Source organism: Semicossyphus pulcher, unplaced genomic scaffold (genome assembly GCF_022749685.1).
Source record: "Semicossyphus pulcher isolate SPU_LCO1_2020_fin unplaced genomic scaffold, fSemPul1.0.p SCAF_19, whole genome shotgun sequence".
Lineage (NCBI taxonomy): Eukaryota > Metazoa > Chordata > Actinopteri > Labriformes > Labridae > Semicossyphus > Semicossyphus pulcher.
In genome coordinates, this window is record NW_027211692.1 from 22,534,758 (window position 1) to 22,555,499 (window position 20,742).

Sequence of the window (20,742 nt, forward strand, 5' to 3'; positions counted from 1 at the left end):
TTGTTTCAGTCTCACCCCCTCTTCCCCTGCCTGTCTGCAGGTCCGGCAGAGAGAGGGGTGTTAGGGGGGGGGGAACAAATGGATGCTCCAAAACTCTTTCTTCTCCCCAGGGCTCTGGAGTGTGAGTTGTTTCTGTTGATCCACCGTCCCTGGATCAAAGCATGTGGTTCCTTATTTCCCCACAGCTAATCAACTAAGACAAACATTAACCGACCGTAATCCCATGGTCTATCAGATGACGTCCTTCATCTTGTGTCTGTGGAATGTTGGTCCTGCAGACGAAGAGTTATAAAGTTTCCCCTGTGGACACAATCTTTAATTTATTGGTCCCCAGAACAGAGCTAGCTCTCTTCCTGGTGGGGTCAAGTGACCAGGTCAGGCCTGGATCAGGCCTATCCTGATACCACGCTACATCACTGAGGTGGGAGTACTGGGCACCGTACCTGCACACCCACTTTGAGACCATCTTTTCTGCTACTGTTGACACTTTCCCATGGGGAATTGCATCGACTTCCAGCCACTTACTGAAATGATCTTGAACAACTAGTAAAAAGCGGTTCTGTCTTTTAGTCTTGTTTAAGGGCCACATCAGGTCGACTGCAATCCTTTCCATAGGAGCCGCAACTCGGACTGTCCCCATGGCAGCATGGGGTGTTTTCTTGGGATTGGCTTTGGCAGCACATAGGGTGACATCGTCTCTCACATTGTACCAGTAATACCGGGTTTTAAGACGTACTAGAGTCCTCTCTACTTCGAGCTGCTCAGTCCAGCCACAAAACAGATCAGTGTGGGCTGCCCCGCTCACCCGGTGGATGCTTGGATGAGCCTCAGCGCCACTGCAGTTGGTTAAAAAAATAGTTTAACACTAACAAAAGCACCAGTAATGGGGGAAGTGGAGACAACAATCATGCAGAAGGGAAGTAATCCTTCAGTGACATCGTCTCTCACATTGTACCAGTAATACCGGGTTTTAAGACGTACTAGAGTCCTCTCTACTTCGAGCTGCTCAGTCCAGCCACAAAACAGATCAATGTGGGCTGCCCCGCTCACCCGGTGGATGCTTGGATGAGCCTCAGCGCCACTGCAGCTGCTGACACTGGAGTCCACCACTCCCACTAGGTAACTCTGGCTCTGCCAACCTGCTCTCTGCACCATCTTCAGGCTCCACTACCCCCACTGGTGGTTGTCCTGCAGGAATCAAAGCGGCAGCAGTCTCTGCTTGGCTGTTTTTCAGGTCACTCTGCATACCCTTATGCTGACGCTGTATGCTGCTGGGGTCTGTTACTGTTTATGGGCATGAGCCCAGTTCTCCTAGAGAGCGCGTCCATGTTCTTGTGTTTTTTCCTGGGCTAGTGGACCATCCTGAAGTCAAACTCTGCTAGCTTCTCAAGCCAGGAAGTGAGCTGGCCCTCTAGCTGCTGTGGTTAGTGTGGACGGTTAATTGCCTGCCTAGAAGATACTGTCTGGAGTGGGAGGTGAGCTCCACTTCTGCCAGTAGTTCTTGTCTGGTAGTGCTGTAATTTTGCTACGTAGCTGACAGCCTCCTACTCCCATATGCTAAAGATCTCTCCTCATCCCCCGGAACTTTAGACAGGACAACACCAATGCAACAGTCACTGGCGATGGTGTTGAAGAGTATTTCTCCTTCATCAAGCGAACAGCCCACAAAAGACACTGCAGTCAGCCACCTCTTTCACTCTGTGGGGGTCGGTGGCAAGACCTTAGGCACCTTTAGCAGAAACATTGTGTCCCAGATAAGCCACTTGCTCCTGGAACAGGCAGCACTTGGAGGGTTTTAGCTTCAAGTTGTCTTTACGCAACCTGGCAAACACCTGTCCAAGCCGCTCTAGCAAATGAGTGCTGTCCCGCCCCAGAACAACGATGTCGTCAAGGTTGACCAGGCATGTTTTCCACTGCAGTCCAACCAGCACACAGTCCATGAGCCTCTGGAATGTGACTGATAAGTTACACAGGGCATCACATTCTATTCAATGAGGCTCTTCCGTGTGCAGAATGTAGCAGCTTTAAATGCCCTGGTTGTCATTTCTACCTGGACAGTATGTCCAGGCTATCCTGAATGCAGTGCAGGGGGTAAGCATCCCTAATAGTCAACGTAGCCAAAATTGTGTTATGAAAACAAGTCAAGTAACCTAGTAAGTAAATATGTATCCATCAACATCCCAAATTATTCTTAGTATTACTGGCGTCTGACTTGTCGAAATTATATGAACAGTTAAACTTTCAAACATTGCTTCCTTACACGTTCATGGTGTCTGTTACAATGGCTAGTATAAGGCACTAAACTGCACTACTTGGTTGTGTGTCTAATTCTATGTGTGTGCATGTGTGTGTGATATATAGGAGAAGCAGAACATAAGTCCTTATCATCTTTTGGCTGTATCAGCCTCTGTTGTTTGAAATTTACTGTGGCTACATTTAAGTCATTGCATTTTAAAGCTCCTTTGAGGAACTTTAGGTTTGTGTTGATTTTGGTGCCCCCTGTGGACAAAGCCGTACCTCTTACCTCTTTCCTGATTTTGTCGTGTACATGCTTAAGTGGTGTCTTTTTAAGAGAAAATCTCATCCTGCTTTCTTTAACAGTCATGTATCAGTCACTTTAAAGTTTTGCCTTGGAAAATGTAAACAAAGGCAGCTTTCAGTTAATCACTTCGTCTGACACCTACCCCCCACCAGCAGCACTACTATATAGAAATAATCAATCTTGTCACTGATGGTCTGGTTTGCTTTTGTTGGTCATATAGAGTAATCTGAATTAATTTCAGTCTGTTTCATAATCAGTGAAAAACTCCTCACAGGAGCTTTAATATAACCAAAAAACATCTTGGCTGTGGTATGGCATTTGGTCATAAAGTACACATATATTATATTGGTCACAAATATAAAATTTTAAATCTGACCTGTTGTACTCAGAGAGACTCTTATTAAAACGTGTTACATGTTTTAATATGTTTAAAACCTGAGATACAGTATCAAACTACTATTAATTCAAAAATATCCCTGGAAACTCATTTTCCAGGGAAACTAATTTTTAGTGGTTTGGTCCAAAATAACTTGAGTTGTGTGAATAGATCTTTAAGATGGGATATGCCTCATCAACTTCTGGGTAGACTTACTAATTGGACATTGAAATGTTGAACTTTACTGATAAAGGATAGCTTAATGTTTCTGACTTTATGTAGTGTAAGAGTAGTCTAAGAGGGAGGACAGTTGAATTTCTCTCAGTCATGTTATGCAATTTAATCTTTGTTGCAGGAATAAGACAGGAATACTGGGTTGGAGAAGCGAGAAGACTGAGACAGTGAATGGATATGAAGCCAAGGTAAAGTACAAGCTGTATACAGCTCACTGATCTCTCACACTGTCCAGAGAAACCACTGCTGTCAGAACACAATGTGATATCTCCTCTTCACTTGAATAGTTTAATTTCCAGAATGAATCACTCCCAAGGCTATTTTAAAACATGTGCTCTAAACTTTGAAGCCATAACCTTCTACATTTTTAAAGCAGGTCTACAGAACATTTATTTTATGATTATTTTGGCCATCCCAGTAGACAAAAGTTCTTAATGGCATGATTAGGTGATTGCTAGCATGTGCATTTGTTTTTGAAGCAAGTGAAAGGAAGACGCAACTACTTTTTAATACCACTTTTGTAAGTACAGTTGTTTGCAGGATGCATAGCAATTACATAATGTATCTTATCAGTGGTAATATAAGATAAATAAGTGCATGGACAAAATACAACCAAATGACTTTGGTGAAATAAAAAATAATTATAAAATCGTAGAAATAAGAAATAGAAAAATTTATGTATTGTGCTGACACCAACCAATGTAGGATTCTATTGATCAAAATTCAACATCCATCCATTAGCTATACCGCTTATCCTGTTCAGGGTCGCGGGGCTGGAGCTTATCCCAGCTGTCACTGAGCGAAAGGCACGGTACACGCTGGACTGGTTGCCAGTCAATCACAGGAGGACATAGAGACAGACAAATTTTCACACTCCCACCTATGGGCAATTTAGAATGACCAATGAATGAGCATGTCTTTGGACTGTGGGAGGAAGCCAAAGACACCAGAGAGAACCCATGCATGCATGGGTAGAACATGCAAACTCCACACAGAAAGTCCAAACCAGGGTTTGAACCAGTGACCTTCTAGCTGTGAGGAAACAGGCCCCCAAATTCAACATTCAAGCATACATTTAGCCCAGATGAGGACATGTAAAGAACCATGTGGCCTATCAAATTAAGTTGAAAAACAGAAATCTGTGTATAGTGAAAACCCATCTATTACCTTGACCCCATTTGTTTCCTTGACCCCCTTGAGGAATCAGTGGGAGACAAATGTCAGAATTTGAGGACCATCTGCCTTTTCAATTTTTAATCAGTACTTTTTTTGAGTCTCACTAGAAAGGGAATTTCAGTATTTACTATAGACTGAAGCCGACTAAGAGCGAGAGGTGTATCGTGACAAAAAAAGTCCACAGTTCTGTTAATTCTGTAAAAGTTTCTTTTGGTCAAAAAGTGGTCATTGTTGCTGTACAAACTGGAATGCCCCTTTATAATAGCATATGCTCCGAAAGTAAAAGATGATTTTAAACTGATGACTTCTGTAAGACATGGATCAGTGTAACAGATTTTCATCTCTCTTATATCTACTTGTTGTACAGCAGTACCCCTCCCAAATCCCAAATAAACTATTGTGTATTTCTGTTGTTGGAGTTTTATAACCGTTTCTTTATTAAAAGTCTAGCAGGGAATTTAGACTTCCCTGGGGTTTAATTGAACACAAACCTTAGGTACATCACTATGCATTATCACAAACTGTGCATTTCATCTTTGTTTGAATGACCCTTTGGCAAACAAAAGGAACATAAAGTTTATTGATTAACATAACAATCATTAATTGTTTCCTTGTTAGGTACAACAACAAAGTTTTACTTCCTTTTGTTTTTCATTTGTGACATGACTGACGGTACTTTCACAGCCGTAGAGAGAGAGAGTTGCGACATCGCAATGGCGGATCATGGAACATATTGGATCTCCACTGAAGTGACTCTGGATACTTTGTTCAGGGAGTAGGCGGGGCTGCTCCTCCGCTGCTTGTCCGCTGTCCTCACTTGCGTCTGCAGTGTTCACCTGCTTTCAAACACGTTGTCATCGACCTCATAAGGACAGTCCTTGTAACACATTGCCCACAAAAGCGCACATTGACCTAATGCGGTCAGCCACATACTAGGTTTTCACCTACTCTTGTTTTATTATATAAGAGCCTTTTGAGCAGATTGACACCTTGCATGGCAGCCTCTGACATCCATGTATGCATTTGTGTTTGTTTGTCCAATTGTGACTAGAAGTGTAAGCACTTTCAGTGGTCTGAAACTTTTACCATTTTACCAGTTACTGCTCCATAATAGCCTACTCTTTCTAAATACTGGGTATGAATTGGGCCAGACGAAAAGGAGAAACAATGGAAAATAAATGGTTCATTTTGCATTATACTTACAGAAATGTGTTTGTAAACAATGTGGAAGTAAAGCCAACGTTAACAGAACATAAGAGTTAATTGTGTCCTCTTTCAGGTGTACGCAGCATCCAACGTGGAGCTGATCACCAGGACCAGAACTGACCATCTCTCAGACCAGAACAAGAACAAGACGAAGGGTAAGTAACTCTATTTGCAATAAATTGCCTAACAAGCTTTAAGGTTAGATTTTGGATGGTCCAATGAGATAGAAGGGATAGAATATTTTCAAAAAAATGTGTGGGTTATTTATTCATTTATTTTTACATCTTACTACATGTCAGAGGAATCTTTAAAATCCAAAGAAGAACGCTTACCACTATTTGTGTTGCTTCTTAGAACCTACTGCAGTCTTCTCGCTGTCGCAGTCTGCAGTTGTAATTTTAAGATTGTGTGTTTGCGTACATTTTTTGCCTTATGTGTGTAATGTGTTCACTCAGGCTATTTGGGTGTGGTATAATTTCGGCAGTGGAAAAATTAAGTATGGGGTCTAAAGATATAATGAAGACAACTTTTAGTGACAACATAAAGTGGTAATGTTATATAGATGGTATGGAGTAATTCTACTCTAGACAGCTGCAGTGGAGAGTCAAAGAGAGTATGTAAAACTGACAAATAGGAGAGTTTGTGCATTGTGGTTGTCTTATCAACATGCTCTCAGCCTAACTCATCACTGCTGTGTGTCTCTGAGAAGGTGGGAAGACTCCACTGCAGAACTTCCTTGGGATTGCTGAGCAACACATGGGGCCTAGCAATGGGGTAGGTGGACAGTTTATATATATACTGTGTATATATATATATATATATGTGTGTGTGTGTTAGGGCTGTCAAAGTTAACGCACATTCCCTTTAACGCCACTAATTATTTTAACGCGCGATTAACGCACGCGCGTTCTATTATTATTACCCACCGCCCGCTTCGTAGTTTGAGAAATCAGGAAGAAGTAGATGACAAATTCAGCCTCAAAGCCTGCTAGCCTGCAAAGCCTGCTAGATGGTTCTCTGGACAAGACAAAAGTTATTTGTTTTTACCTTCGATGTGAACTGCGTTACCACCAGCAGTGTTTCCGCTACATACATTTTGCCGGTCGTTCGCCCGCTGTCCTTGTTGAGGAAGAGCACTGACACAGTGACAGGAGTCACAGTACATCAGGACGCTCTCTGTCCGCACATAATCATGCCGTTCTGTAACGCAATGTAAAAATTTCTACTGTGTATCTCCGTATGTCCCTATTGCAAATGCATTGATTGTCGCTGTATAAAGCTTATAAAAGGTGCAGATGTAATTCGGTAACGATCGATCGTTTTGATCGCTACCTCATTAATAAAGTCCCTCGTGCACACGCGGCTCACGTGCTGTGAGAACTGAATTGCGAGAGAAAATATTTAACTTTTGTGACTTAATTAAACAGACTGCTGATGAAGGCAGTCAACACAGCAGATGAGACAGACAGAAAGAGGGGGCGGGTCCAGAAGCTATGCAGAGAGCAGAGGTGCAGGTGTGTTGGGGGGACTGAAGCAAAGCAAAGTGATCAGATTAAAGTAGATTGTGATTTAAAACGTGATTTAAGGTGAAGAAGAGAGTACAAGTAGGCTGTGGAAGGGCGAAATAAGCATCTAGAAAGAGGGTAATCCAGACTGAGTAGGTCTACATGTGATGTGCTTCTCACAGAAATCATTGATATATGCCATGATTGCCATTTTATGATTTCAGCATATTTTTTGAGCATGCAGGAACTTTGAGGTTATTCTGTAGAATATTCTGGACAGTATTTGTCATTGTTTTATTGTTTTGGAATGTAGCAGTAATAATAAACATACATTTGCATAAAGGAAGCATATTTGTCCATTCCCATGTTGATAAGAGTATTAGAAACTTAAAAAAATATCTCTTTAAGGTACATATACAACAGGTAAAAAATGTGCCATTAATCACGAGTTAACTATGGACAACCATGCAATTAATCGGGATTAAATATTTTAATCGATTGACAGCCCTAATATGTGTATATATAGAGCATATAAATGTATATAGACACACACATATACACCATCAATTTCAATACATTTTTGAAGACCCTACCTAAAAGTTTTAAAAACATTGTTGATAATGAATGATCAACTTCAATATGAGCGTTGGCTGCCTTTTTGGATAGACAGTGAGTGTGTGACAGGAATGCATGTCTTCAGAGCAAAACACTAATTTGAGGCTTCAACTTGCTCTCAAATGTTGACTATGTTTTTTAGATTTGATTCTGTTGGAGAGCATCATGACTCATACTACCGTCTCCTCTTCCTGCATTCTGTCATTTCACTTGTTCCCCTTAATAATCGCCTGTGCTCTTTCAACTTTAAGCATCTCTATTCTCTCTCATACACTGAGACACACACCATCAGTATTTGTTGGGTAAAAGGTTTGTGCAACTCTATCGCTGTCTTGTTTTGTTTAAATTTTGCCAAAGAAGTGCAAATATGAAAATAATTTATCTTCTGTTTCAAAAGTCTGTGGCAGCCTCTACCTCCTCCACCAACTTTGGTCTACCTTCACCAGTTATACTTAACCATTGACATTTAGGTACTAACTGAAGCAATGAACCAACAGGCACATCCTCTATAATAATGTAAAAAGCTAGAATAATAAAACTGCTTTGTTTTTGCTTGAGAACAACTAGTTGTAAGTTGTAAGTAAGCTTAAAATATTAAACTTTGTAAAGTACTCCTGGAGTGATGGTTGATTAACAGTCCTTTAACCCCCGCAGACATAGTCATTAATACTATGGATCACTGTATTTAAAGAGCAACATGTTGTGAAAGCTAGATTTTTAAAATAATATTATTTTCCTTCTGCAGGCCCTCGTGACCCAGATGTCCTGTCCTGCAGTGACCAATCCTGCAGCACTGACGGCTGAGGAATACTTCAACCCCAGTGTTTCACCAACTCAGAGGGACATCGGCCACCCATGCCAGCTTACCACCAAGACCCAGAGGTGAGAGAGACGGACAGGAAAACAAACGGGCAGCCATGCACACAGCAAAGTTGCCCTCCAAACTCACTGCCAAGTGCCAAAGCCGACAAACTGATAGACAGACAGAGACAGAGAATAGACAGAGTACACAAATACAGGCAATGTGAAAAACAGCTATTCATGACAGCTGACCACCAAGATCCTTATAGGTGAAAGGCAAACAAATACTATGCCCAATAAGTCCCTGCAGTTTATCACACAGCTCATGCAACATATTTTTACTTGACTATTGTACTAAAAGAGACAAGAACTCAATGCAGGAACCCTTCAGTGTCTCTTGAATTAATTGAGCCATTTGGTTTGGATATTATTGTTATGCAATGGAGCTAATGACACTGCATTTTAATATCCTGCTTCCCTTACGGGGCGGCTGTGGCTCAGTGGTAGAGGCGGTCGTTTTTCAATCGGAAGGTCGGAGGCTCGATCCCCAGCTCCCTGAGACTACATGTCGAAGTGTCCTTGGGCAAGACACTGAACCCCAAATTGCTCCCGGTGGCATAGCCAATGGGTATGAATGTGATATCTGATTGACAGTTGGGCACTTTACGTAGCAGCCTCTGCCATCAGTGTGTGAATGGGTGAATGTGATATGTAGTGTAAAAGCAGCTTTGAGTGGTCGCAAAGACTAGAAAAGCGCTATATAAGTACAGTCCATTTACCATTTACCATTTATGCACCAGCAACCTGCCTTTCAATCATCTGTTCTGTGTTAATTTGACTTTCAATGGGCCTGTCATTTTCAGTGGCCGACTCAGTTGTTCTTTGGCACGTCATGTTTCTGAGCTGCCTCCTTCATTATCTGTTCATTATCTTAAAAGTTAGAATAAAAGCAGTGATTGGCTTTATTTTGAAGATGATGCAGCCACTTGTCGACAGTCACTCTTAGCCTATGTAATAAATATGTAATAATAAGATATATTTATATCTCTGGCCACAGAACTATTAGGGGAATTTTACATAAATTGCCTCAATGCTATTCAGAGTTGCATTTGGTAAGATTCATCAAAAAACGTTTGGCCTGTTTTTGATCAGCGGACTTGCATTTTCAGTTTGTGTGTGTGTAATGAGTGTGTTGTCTTGTTTCTAGGTTTAAAGCCAAGCTGTGGTTGTGTGAGTCCCATCCTCTGTCCCTGGCAGAACAAGTGGTGCCTATCATCGATCTCATGGCGATCTCAAACGCCCTGTTTGCTAAGCTTCGTGACTTCATCACTCTGCGCTTGCCACCTGGCTTCCCTGTCAAGATTGGTGAGTGAGCTGGATGAAAGAAGGAAGGGAGGGAAGATGGCTGACTAAATAAGGGAGATGATGCAAAGTTTTAAACTGAATAAAAAGATAACAAGATGAATTGAACAAAATTAAGAAAGGGGAAAATAAGCAAAAACTCAGGAAGTATTGCACATTTTCTAAGTGAAAATTAAAGGAATTAAATACAAGTCACTCTTGGTTAACTGGGTGATAAGACTGATGCTTCTGTGTGTCTTTTTATTCAATGCAGAGATACCTCTCTACCACATCCTGAATGCTAGGATCACATTCAGTAACCTGAATGGCTGTGAGGAAGGGACTGGTGTCCGTGCTGACAATGAAGTTGGGGTGGAGGTTGATGGACAGAGAGAGACTCTGAGGATAGACACCCCATCTCCAGGAAGTGACTCCTCCAGTGTCTCCAGCTCCAGCTCGACCTGTGAGAACACAACCGCAAGTGCTACAGTGTTCTCTTCTGTATTACAATGTCATCTTTGATTACATCTTCTTCTTGAGGGTTATTTTTCGTGTGTTGTATGTGCCATTTTGGCTTACTTCATCATCCTATCACTTAATCAGCAAACTTTAAGGGCCCTATCAGTTGTCATTTTCACACCCAGCACCCACATTGTGTAAATAGAAAATGATCTTGCGCCCACGTTAGCGCCCATGGGCGTGTTGATCTTAAAATGAGGTGTGGTCAGGTCTAAAAACAGGTTGCGCCTTACTATCTAGAGGACGCAGAAAGCATAAAAAGATTGACATAAAAATCTGGGGGGTATACTACGAAGGAAGTTCAACATACCCAGGCTTTCTTTACGTAAGCTGGCTCAACAAAGCCTCAAGCACAAGTTGGAGATAATGGGTTATCACAAAGGTGGTTATGAACTTTCTCTATTAACCCATGCTTTCTGCTTTAGGCTTTGTGCACTCTCCCCTTTTTACACATCATTTGATGCTTCTTTCACACAAAAAGGAGCAATCATTGGCTGTCTGTTTCAGTCAGACTGTTTAAATGAGAAGTGATAATGAATAAATTAAGAGTTATTATGGTAAAAACCAACACTGCTGCTGCAAAGAATGATTGGGTTTATACATACATTAATGTATTTATTTTAACACCCGAAATGCTCTCTTCTTCCATCTTCCATCTAATATAACAACTACACATAGTACAACTCTTAAACTGTAACAATGAGATACATGACTCCAGTAATAAAGTCAGAAACTGCAGTTTGATCACTTTTTTACTCCATGACAAATTTGTGTTAAAAGTGTTAATTTAACCTGAAGCAAACAGGTAAAAACAAGAAGAGGGAGACTGGAGGGGGGGAATTTTATATTATATTTATATTCAATTCTAACTGAATGCATCGGTTCCGTGATGCGATGCATACAGTTTGTGCTGCTGTAACTACATGGCTTCGTTCTGTGGCTTTACATGCGTATGGTTACGGTTCCAAAAGTTGGCATTTACCTCAGCTGAGGATCTACTGTATATTGCCCGCAGAGAACATCGTCATCGACATTATTGATGAAAGGCCAGCGCTTTACAGCCGATTTTAACCCGAAGCTTTGAACATAACCTCGTCCCTTCCAGGTTAGCTTTTCAGAGTAAGTTACCATAGTGATCTAGCCATGTTAAAAGAGAGCAAGCTTTGTGACACTAAAAACTCTGTTAGGCTCAACAGACTAATCTCACTTTGTAGTACACCCCTCTGGCTCTTAAAGGGGATGAGAGCTGACACTCTGATTGGTTTGATTCATGTTATGCCAAACACACACCTATGAATAATCAATTTATTTAAGCCAACCATTTTGCGCCTTGTACCCAGATTGTGTGCTGCTTAACTAGCAAAAGTGGGTCGGACACGCCCTAAATCACTTAGCGCCATGCGCTTTATAATAGGGCCCTCTGTAGCCATGCAGAGGGGAGATATTATTTGTAATGCGATGGCTTAGAAGGAACCTCAAATCCTTGATGTTATCTTTATCTACCTTAAGTTCTAGGCCTATAGAATATACAAGCAATAGAAGTTCAGTCGCTGAAATATTTTGTCAATAATAGTATGGAGGGGAAATTGCCTAATAAAAATGGTTTTAATCTGGATTTCTCTTTCTTTCACTAACTTTATTGTTCTGCTTCCCCTTTCCCATTCCTCCTCTTCAGCCTAGTATAATCTCCTTTTCTGTCGGATGATTCTTCATCTCATCTCTTGCCCTTTGCCTTTTCCCTGTGTGCTACAGTGTCATGTCGAGCTGGAGAGATTCCCCCATGTGTGTTTGAGCCCCCACCTGGATACACCATGCTAGGTGGCAAACAGAGAGACAGCATGAGGGATGAGGAGGAGGACCTGCTGCAGTTTGCAATACAGCAGAGTCTACTGGAGGCCGGCTCTGAATATGATCAGGTGGGCTGATTGTGACACTCCAGAAAGTCACCAGTCACCAGTCAGTCACAAAAAATAAGAACATATTTAATTGACTTGTCTTTAAGAATCGCCCCTTAGTGACTGTTGCTATGCCAATAAAGCCCTCCATTATCTACAGGCACATGTGCAGTTTGAAATGATGACAGTGGCCAATTTACCACTTGAAAAATATTGCAAATGTTTGCTACAATTATTTGAGACAGAGGGAGAAAAAAAAACAGGCATTTCACTTCTACCCAGAGGCCATTCATTTTGGCTGCAGAAATGACAGTTGTTTCTGTATGATATAATCAGCCGAACTAGTCAGTCCCTCCAGGATTCTTCGCATACTTTTTCTGTGATACGAAATGCTCATTTCCCACTGCACTTGGACATTCAATGTTGTCCAAGTGTGCAAAAGAGAATCTACACATATTTATTACATTTACGCTTTTCTACTCGTTATTTCAGTTGATGTGGTTAAGGTTTGTTTCCTGAATTAGTTAAAAACACTTTCTCTTTTATTGTTTCTAGCTGACTCATTTTTGAAATAAGAAAGTTTGTAAAAGGGGTCTTAAGCATACTCACATCACTGATTCATGCACAATATATGTAAGTACAAACAGCATTGGTCTTGTCCTGCAATGTAGAACTATATAGTCATAGTGCTATAAGCAAGGAAAACTTAGACAATTAGACTGTTGATATTGAAATATTAGGATGAAAATGTGTCTATCTTCCCTCACCCTATGTGCCCTCAGCCCTGTTCACCTAAGCCTATGTTCACACAACCCTTTCATAGCTAAATCCAATGTTTCTTAAACCCTGTGTTCCCTAGCTCTTCTGGTGTCTCAAAGATCATAGGTGGAGTCATATGAAACTGATCGCAATTATGTCCCTCCCACTTCAGTCATAAAAATATTGTATGGCTTTGCGTTTACTTTGGTAAAAGTACGAAAGTAAGTCAAGGTGAAATGAAAAATGTCATTTTAATCCTTTCAGATCACATCCCCGGTAATGTTGTGCATCTATTTGACAATATAGGCCAAAAAATATACAGAAAATCAATTTCTTCGTATTCTTGTATCTTATATCTTTCTTCCTGTAAAACAAAATATCACGTGTGCTTACGTAAACTAGTACCTACCAATTTCAACCAATAATATCATGACATCCACCTGTCAATCAATCTGCAACATTTAGCCGCAGAGCGCCAAGAATGCTCGGTCAGTTAGCTAGCTAGATATGAGATAGATATGACACGCCCACTTCTCAACGATCAAATCAAATCCCTCTAATGATCTGTCCCGCCTGCTCGTCCTGTTTCACTCGGAAATACGTCACGATACGGAAGCTAGATACTCTCGAAATGTCGTTTCATCTCGACTTTAAACTATAAAATTATCCAGTTAGGCTATTCATGGCCTTGCAAAGTCTAAGTTGGGTCAGGTAACGTGATATTCTTACCTGGGCATGTGATCAGATTTTGGCCATTAAGTGTAATTATTTTTCCAAGAAAAACAAGGTGATGAAATATTCTGACAATATTGAATATGAATATTGTCAGTATCTCTCTTCTAGGGCACTTAATCCTTTGACATGCTGATATCATGTGTTTTAAGCTAGATGCAGGCATGTGTCAGTGTTTTATTAATCAGGTGTATATTATGGCAGCAACTCAGTCTTGTCAGCCACAACACACCCTTGAGTTCTATCACTCAGTGAAGGCTAATGGATCATCAAGCACAGGTCTGGAGGAAAAAGAGGGCCTTTTTCAAAGTAAACTTCTGTGATAAAACATAGGGCTCAGGGAACATAGGAGGGAACACATTTAGCTTTTTTTCCTTTTTTTTTTTTACTTTATAAGAGAGTTTTTAGCACTTAAAGATGAGATGTAACCAATGTGTTTGGTGAGTGAAATGCTAAAGGAAAACAGGATAGAGCAGCAATATTTTCCATTTGGGTAACAGCTACAGTTGGGTAATACTGCACAGTGACTGTGCTTGTCATGAATGTGGCATTTTGTTTTACTAAGCTGCAATCCCACAAACTACTGTAAATGGCTGATGAAATGCTATTTTACTCTAGTGGGTAGTTATCTATTTATCTTGACATTTACAGCGAGCAAACAAACACACAGTTCAATCCATTCCTTACACTTGTAATTTTGTTTTTGACAAATCTAAAAGCTTGACTGATGTGCCTAGCTATCAATGCTAGGCTATTATAGGGCAATTGCATTATTATAACACCCTAGATTGTGTTGAATAAAACACAACACAATCTAGGGTCGGCTCTTGTACTTGAAAATAAAATATGCTTACAGTATCTAATTTAATATACTAATTAAGCATAGTTAAAGTTTACATGAGGTTTTCAAGATTCACAAAGTCATGTTACTTTATCTACCAAGTGCACAATATTCTTTCTACAAATAACAGCAGTACGTTCACATGTATGCAAAACCAGAAGAATAGAGAGACTGAAATCAAAGAAAAATCAACTACTTCCCAAATAAAAACAATAAATACTGAAGTAAAATCAATAAGTAAAAATGAATTGCTTGTGATGTGTGGACCATAGGGCCATTTTATTTAACACTGCCTCGGTTTAGATGCTATTTTGAAATCCCAGAGATCCTGGTCCTGATGGTCCTTGGCCGACTACCAGAAGCACAGAGAGAAGTATAAATAGGACCAGTGATACAATTCAGAGAACATTCACAGAGTTTTATTAGTGTTAATATAGGAGGGGGATATAAAGGCGGAGGATCTGAACTGTAGTGTGTACAGCCAAGTTCAGCAGCCCGCTATGCTGAGCTAATGTAGAATCGCTTCAAACTGTTGTGAAAAAGTTTGACACATTTAATTACATCTCCAACCTCAAAGCACGACAGGTGTCAAAAAACTGCTGACAATGTATGCTTAACAGCATTCACTAAACACAAGTTAAGGTACAAATAGGTATGAGCTCATCATCAGCTTGTCATCTTTTAAAACAAGGGTTTTTATCAATCTCAGTTCCTTCTTGTTACCTTCAAGTATCTCTAATAGTGAATTGAAATTAAATTAGGGACCAGTAGAAGGTAGGAACACAGTCAGATTATCCAACTATGCAGTTGTTCCCACAATAAGCACCCCACATACACTTACTCACAGCCTATTCTTTCCACAATCCCAAAAACCAACCACTAAATCTGCACTGAGTACTAACCTGGTCCAGGTTTGCTGTATGTCAGTGTGGGATTATTTGGTTAAACACATACTTATCAGGACGTTTGCCAGATGTAACAAAAAACAAAAACTAGAAATACTAAAATCTACTTTAGCATACATTAAGAGGTACAAATATCAATGGGTCTGTCTCTCAATTTTCTATGCTCACTCTGTGCAACCTGTGTACCTCTTTGTATAGGTGACTATTTGGGAGGCACTGACCAATAGCAAGCCAGGAACACACCCCCTGTCCTGTGACCCAAGTCGCCTGGAGAGGTCAGACGTTCATCTCTTTTCTTTTTTTTATCTTACGCAAGTTATCTTTCTGTTATTTTCAACCCTTTCTCTCTGCCTCAGTCATATACCTTTCCTCCTTCTCTGTTCTGTAAATTACTGCATACATTTTCATCCCATATTTCCATATCCTCCTTCCAAATCATCAAATGTTAACTAAAGGCTGGCACTTTAATGTCACAGTGTCGTATAGTGGACCCAAATGCAGGATGCAGACTCTGAAGGAAAGACAAAGTGAAAGACTGTTATATTTATAAGAGGGCTAAGAGTATATGAGGGATGATGGGAGGCAACAGTTTACAAATGACTAAACCTGTAAAACCTGAAGTATGTCTCCCCCTCTTTGATAAAGCTAATGATCTGACTTTAAGTTGGTTTGTGGTTATTCTTTAGTATCTTGCACTCTTTCTTTTTTTCCCATTACAAAGTTCTTTCCCTTCATCCCTGACTCATACTCTGTACTCCTGCCCCCCCCCCTTTTCTATTCACTAATCCATCCTGCTATTCTCCTCTCATCTCCTGTCCGCTGTGCCATACTATGTGTGTATGTGCTTGTAGAGAGAAAGAGAGGGGACTGGAGTATAATAGAGATTCCTGTTTTCACTGTCGACACTGCTGCTGTACCCTTAAGTCTGTTATCTATCTACGCAGTTTTCTTTAATATTATAATTATAATTATTTTGAAAACTCACTAATAAGAACTATGTAATCAGAGGAGAACTAAATTGGATTTGAGAAGAAAACAGTATGAAAGTTGGTAACACTCTAATTAAGCAGGTGACCAGATCACTGCCTGCTTTGTCTCCTTGGCAAGCTCAACAAATAACAGTTAGTAAACTGTTGATAAAGGGCAGGGGGTCTACTGTACATTGCAATGCTGAGTGTGTCCATATTAACCAGTTAAAGCCCCTGGAAACCCAAATCCACAAAATCCTTCTCACTATGCAATTTAAAGTCTTATGTACATACTTGTAAGCATGTTAAAAGTTTTAGAAATGACTTTTAATCCAAACTGGAGTTTTTGCCATTCTTACTTTGTTAACTTCCCTGACGCTGGGGTTAAATTAGGCGTGGTCAGTGAAGATATTTATGTTGTCATAAATTTTCTCGAACCAATGGTGAAATAATCAACAGCAGTTGCCCCGCCCTCACAGGTGCAATAACACTTCTGGACTGGCGCTCAATCCCTCTCTCTGAGTCTGCGCTAACTCGCGTCCACACACCTTGAACATCTCTGCACATACCTGTTGCAGTTACCTACCTAACGCTCGTCTTTTTTCCATCATGCCTGTGTGTGCTGTCCCCGGGTGCACATCCACCATCTGAGATGACAACGTGTCATTCTTTATTTTCTAAATGCGGCGGACTTGGAGAAGCAGCAGTGTTTCCGCCACATACATTTAATGAATTGTTGCAGCCGCTGCTTCAGAAGTTGTAATTGAACGACTCTTTGGAGAAATCAACGATCGTCCATCCTCTCCTCATTGAGGAAGACCACTGAAACAGTGAACTCGTGAAGTCTTGGCAACCACATAAACAACAGCGGAACCAGTTTACTTCTAACGGCAAAAGAGGGTCCGCTCCGCATCGCTGACATCCGCATACATACGTAGTTCTAATACGCAGTGTAAACAATCCACGTGCCCATATCAGCTGTGCGCTCAGTATCAAACTTTCAGCTCCCTGGCGATCTCCCTCCAGCAAGCTGCACAATATTATACTGAAATGAGGAGATATTGTCTGTCTAACTCCGTACATCCCTACTGAAAATACATTGATTGTCGCGCTTTAAAAAGCTTATAAAAGGAGATGTCATTTGGTAACGATCGATCGTTTAGGACGCTACGTCATTAATAACGTCCTAGGTGCACACGCGACTCACGTGCTTTGAGAACTGAATTGCGAAAGTGAAAATATGTAACTTTTGTGACTTAATTAAACAGACTGCTGATGAAGACTGAAGCGAAGTGATCAGATTAAAGTAGAAAGAAAGTAGAATTAAAGTGTGGAAGTAAGAAATAACCATCTAGAAAGAGGGTAAGTCTACATGTTATGTGCTTCTCACAGAAATCATTGATATATGAGATTAATTGAAATCAATTAATTACAAAGCCTGTAATTAATTAGATTCATTTTTTTAATCACCTGACAGCAATAGTTTTGATATGATGTGCACATGCGCACATACCTGGCTGGTACAACACCCTCTACCCTGCTGCTGAAAAAAATCCTAGAGGAAACACTGCTTTCCCATGCACCATTGTTGTGTTGACAGTTGCCATGAGAGCTCGGACAGGCGGACCCCGGCAGGTGTCAATCAACACGGGAGCTGCCACGCCTACACAGTCCTGAGAAATTGTCTGCACAGCCAAACAAGCTGTTTTTCAAGAAGATTTTCTCGTGGTTCTGAACGTTTATTTTCACTCAGATTTTTTTGGATGCTTTATGACACACTCACAACTGATATCATATATGCATTTTTGCTATTTCAAGCTGAGTTTCCAGGGGCTTTAAGTAATTTGTTAGTTGTTAGTATGAGAAATATTGTAGAGATGGTCTATCTATCCTAGCTGTCATTGGGCGAAAGGTGGGGTTCACCCTGGTCTGATTGCGAGTCATCACAGGGCTGATACATAGAGACACACTCACGCCTACGGGCAATTTAGAGTCACCAGTGAACCAAACGACCATGAGTGGAGCCAGAGTACTCAGGGGGAACCCACAAATGAAAGACTCCAAACAGAAAGGTCCCCTTCATCTGATTAGGAACTGTGAGACAACAGCGCCAACCACTGCACCACCGTACAGCCCTCATTTAAAATATGTCTAATGGAAATCAAATCTTAAACCACGCAACATACTCTCAGTCTTATAGCTAGCATTTACAGCTGTGTTCTTTTTTTCTCTACTCCCACACTATTCCTCACCCCCAGGACCCCCCAGCACAAGCCTTGTCCCCCCTCCAGCCTCTCCTCCACCCCCACCAAGAAGAAGCCCACCACCTGCCGCTATGACGAGCAGCTGCGCATCGCCATGGAGATCTCAGCTCGGGAACAGGAAGAAGCAGATCTTCGGCGGCGGCGGGAGGAGGAGGAGCTACAGCGCATCATCAAGCTGTCCCTCATGGAGAAATGAGAGATGAATTGCCAATCAAGGGTCTTAAGGGAGGGGTCTGGACCAAAGACGAATAGGAAAAAGGTGCAATAGAGGCTATGTTAAAATGTTAAAGGACATTATGTATGTGTCTGGAAATAAATTATTTAATGGGATCAAACCCTCTTCCTTTTGTCCTATCGTATTAGCCAGACCCTTCCCGTGAAGCCATACTGTGATGGGGCTGTCCTGCCTCAGACAGCCTGAGAGGGACGCCAGTTTCCTCTTTCTTGTGCCACATGGTACTTTCTTGACCAGTGCCAGTTTACAACCAACAATACATCCAATACAACAAGTTTAGTGGAATGCCTCCTTGGATGACTGCAATATGTGTGTCTTTGTGGGTGTGTATGTATGTGTGTGTGTGTTTGTGTGTGTGTTTTAAAACCAGCTCTCCACACAGGGGTCAACAGATCACCTTTTGTCCTGAAAACGTAGTGTGTTTGGTCAACTCTCTGCTTCAGCACTAACACACGCTCACTGAGTCCTTTTGCCACTGAGTTGTGTGGTTTCTACCTTAACTGTGATTCAAAACAGCTTTTTTGAAAGCAGTTACAATGCAGGACCAGTTTTGTGGAGAATACTGTAACCTTCAATTTGACTTGAAGGGCAACAAACCATCTAGTTTCTTAGTTTTTAATAAAGAAAAATACAAACGGACTGGTACATTTAATTTGTTTTGCACAAAATCCAGATGTACTGTACTTAGCTTGTGGGTGGATCACATTTTTGACTGTTAATGGATGTAGATGAGGAGTTTGAGCACAAACTAAACTCAGGCCAGTTCTAGTTTAAGCCTGACTTAAAACTGCAGGAGCACAGATATGAAGTACAAAAATGTTTTCAGAATGTTATTTATGGCAAGCCTTTGTCTTATATGAACAATAAACAGACATGATAATGGCTTGTCATCGATTGTGGAGTAGAAATGTTAGAGATTTTCTGTATATTTGCTTCTCACCTTATATGAGCAGATGTATTTCTGTGTAGTCACAGTACAATATTGTACAATTTTTCAGCATGATTTGCACCTTTTTTGGTTCATTTACGTCCACTTAAGTCTAGCCCTGAGACCTGCAATATAAATGCATGTCTTTTAGAGAAAATTACCTGGGAGAAACACTGTAGAAGCTATTGACAGCAATTTTTGGTTTTATTGCACCATGACAGCAGAGTTGGTACTTTTACAAAACATAGGCAATTCACAACAAATATGTGGAGTATTCAGTTCTTAGATTGAAAATGTTATTCAATTATTGTCATTCATAATTGCAAGTAACTTCAAGTTTGCTGGGCTCAAATCTTGCTGAACAATGAGAAACATGTATTGTTGCAAGGGATGAGGACTGAGAGAGACAGCTTTTTTCTTTTTTATCATTAGTGTGAAAGAAATGTAAAAATCTCTGCAATTCATATTTAAGATTGCCTAGTAATAAGAAAAATATTCTCTTTTTTTACTTTTTAAAAATGTTGCAGCAGAGATGCTTTCATTGTGTATGCTTGATAAGTGAGTTCAGATTCAAATAAAGAAACATCTTTTGGAGCAGCAATGCACAAGTTATTTCTATATCTGATTTTGAGTTACAACTTGAACATACTTTCTGCTGTAGATTCGCTTGTCGACCATCTCAAATAAGGGATGGTGCCACACTCAAATCATTTCTCACTAGACAGGAAAAGCTGTGTGGTCAGTCAGCTGGAGTGAGAGCTCTGTTCTCTGATCGGTTTTTGGCAGCTTGTATCGCCATCATCCTTTCTGTAACATAGATTCCCAGTGCCTCAGCCTGGTCCAAGGGAGTTTTGGCCTGCAGTTATTTTAGGCTTGACAGGGAGGAAAGGGACAGCTTAG

General features: G+C 40.8%; 1 protein-coding gene across 1 annotated transcript in view; it reads left to right on the plus strand.

Moving 5' to 3' along the window:
• Positions 1–19,553, plus strand: part of ankrd13b (ankyrin repeat domain 13B) — a 55,347-nt gene extending 35,794 nt beyond the window's left edge. Inside the window, exons 7-15 of the mRNA XM_069668106.1 lie at positions 3,274–3,340; positions 5,608–5,689; positions 6,244–6,308; positions 8,400–8,536; positions 9,663–9,820; positions 10,071–10,259; positions 12,068–12,231; positions 15,646–15,722; positions 18,674–19,553. Of these exons, the coding sequence (XP_069524207.1) occupies positions 3,274–3,340; positions 5,608–5,689; positions 6,244–6,308; positions 8,400–8,536; positions 9,663–9,820; positions 10,071–10,259; positions 12,068–12,231; positions 15,646–15,722; positions 18,674–18,875 (1,141 nt within the window). The 3' untranslated portion in view covers positions 18,876–19,553. The remainder of the gene's footprint in view (positions 1–3,273; positions 3,341–5,607; positions 5,690–6,243; positions 6,309–8,399; positions 8,537–9,662; positions 9,821–10,070; positions 10,260–12,067; positions 12,232–15,645; positions 15,723–18,673) is intronic.
• The last annotated feature ends 1,189 nt before the right edge of the window (positions 19,554–20,742 follow it).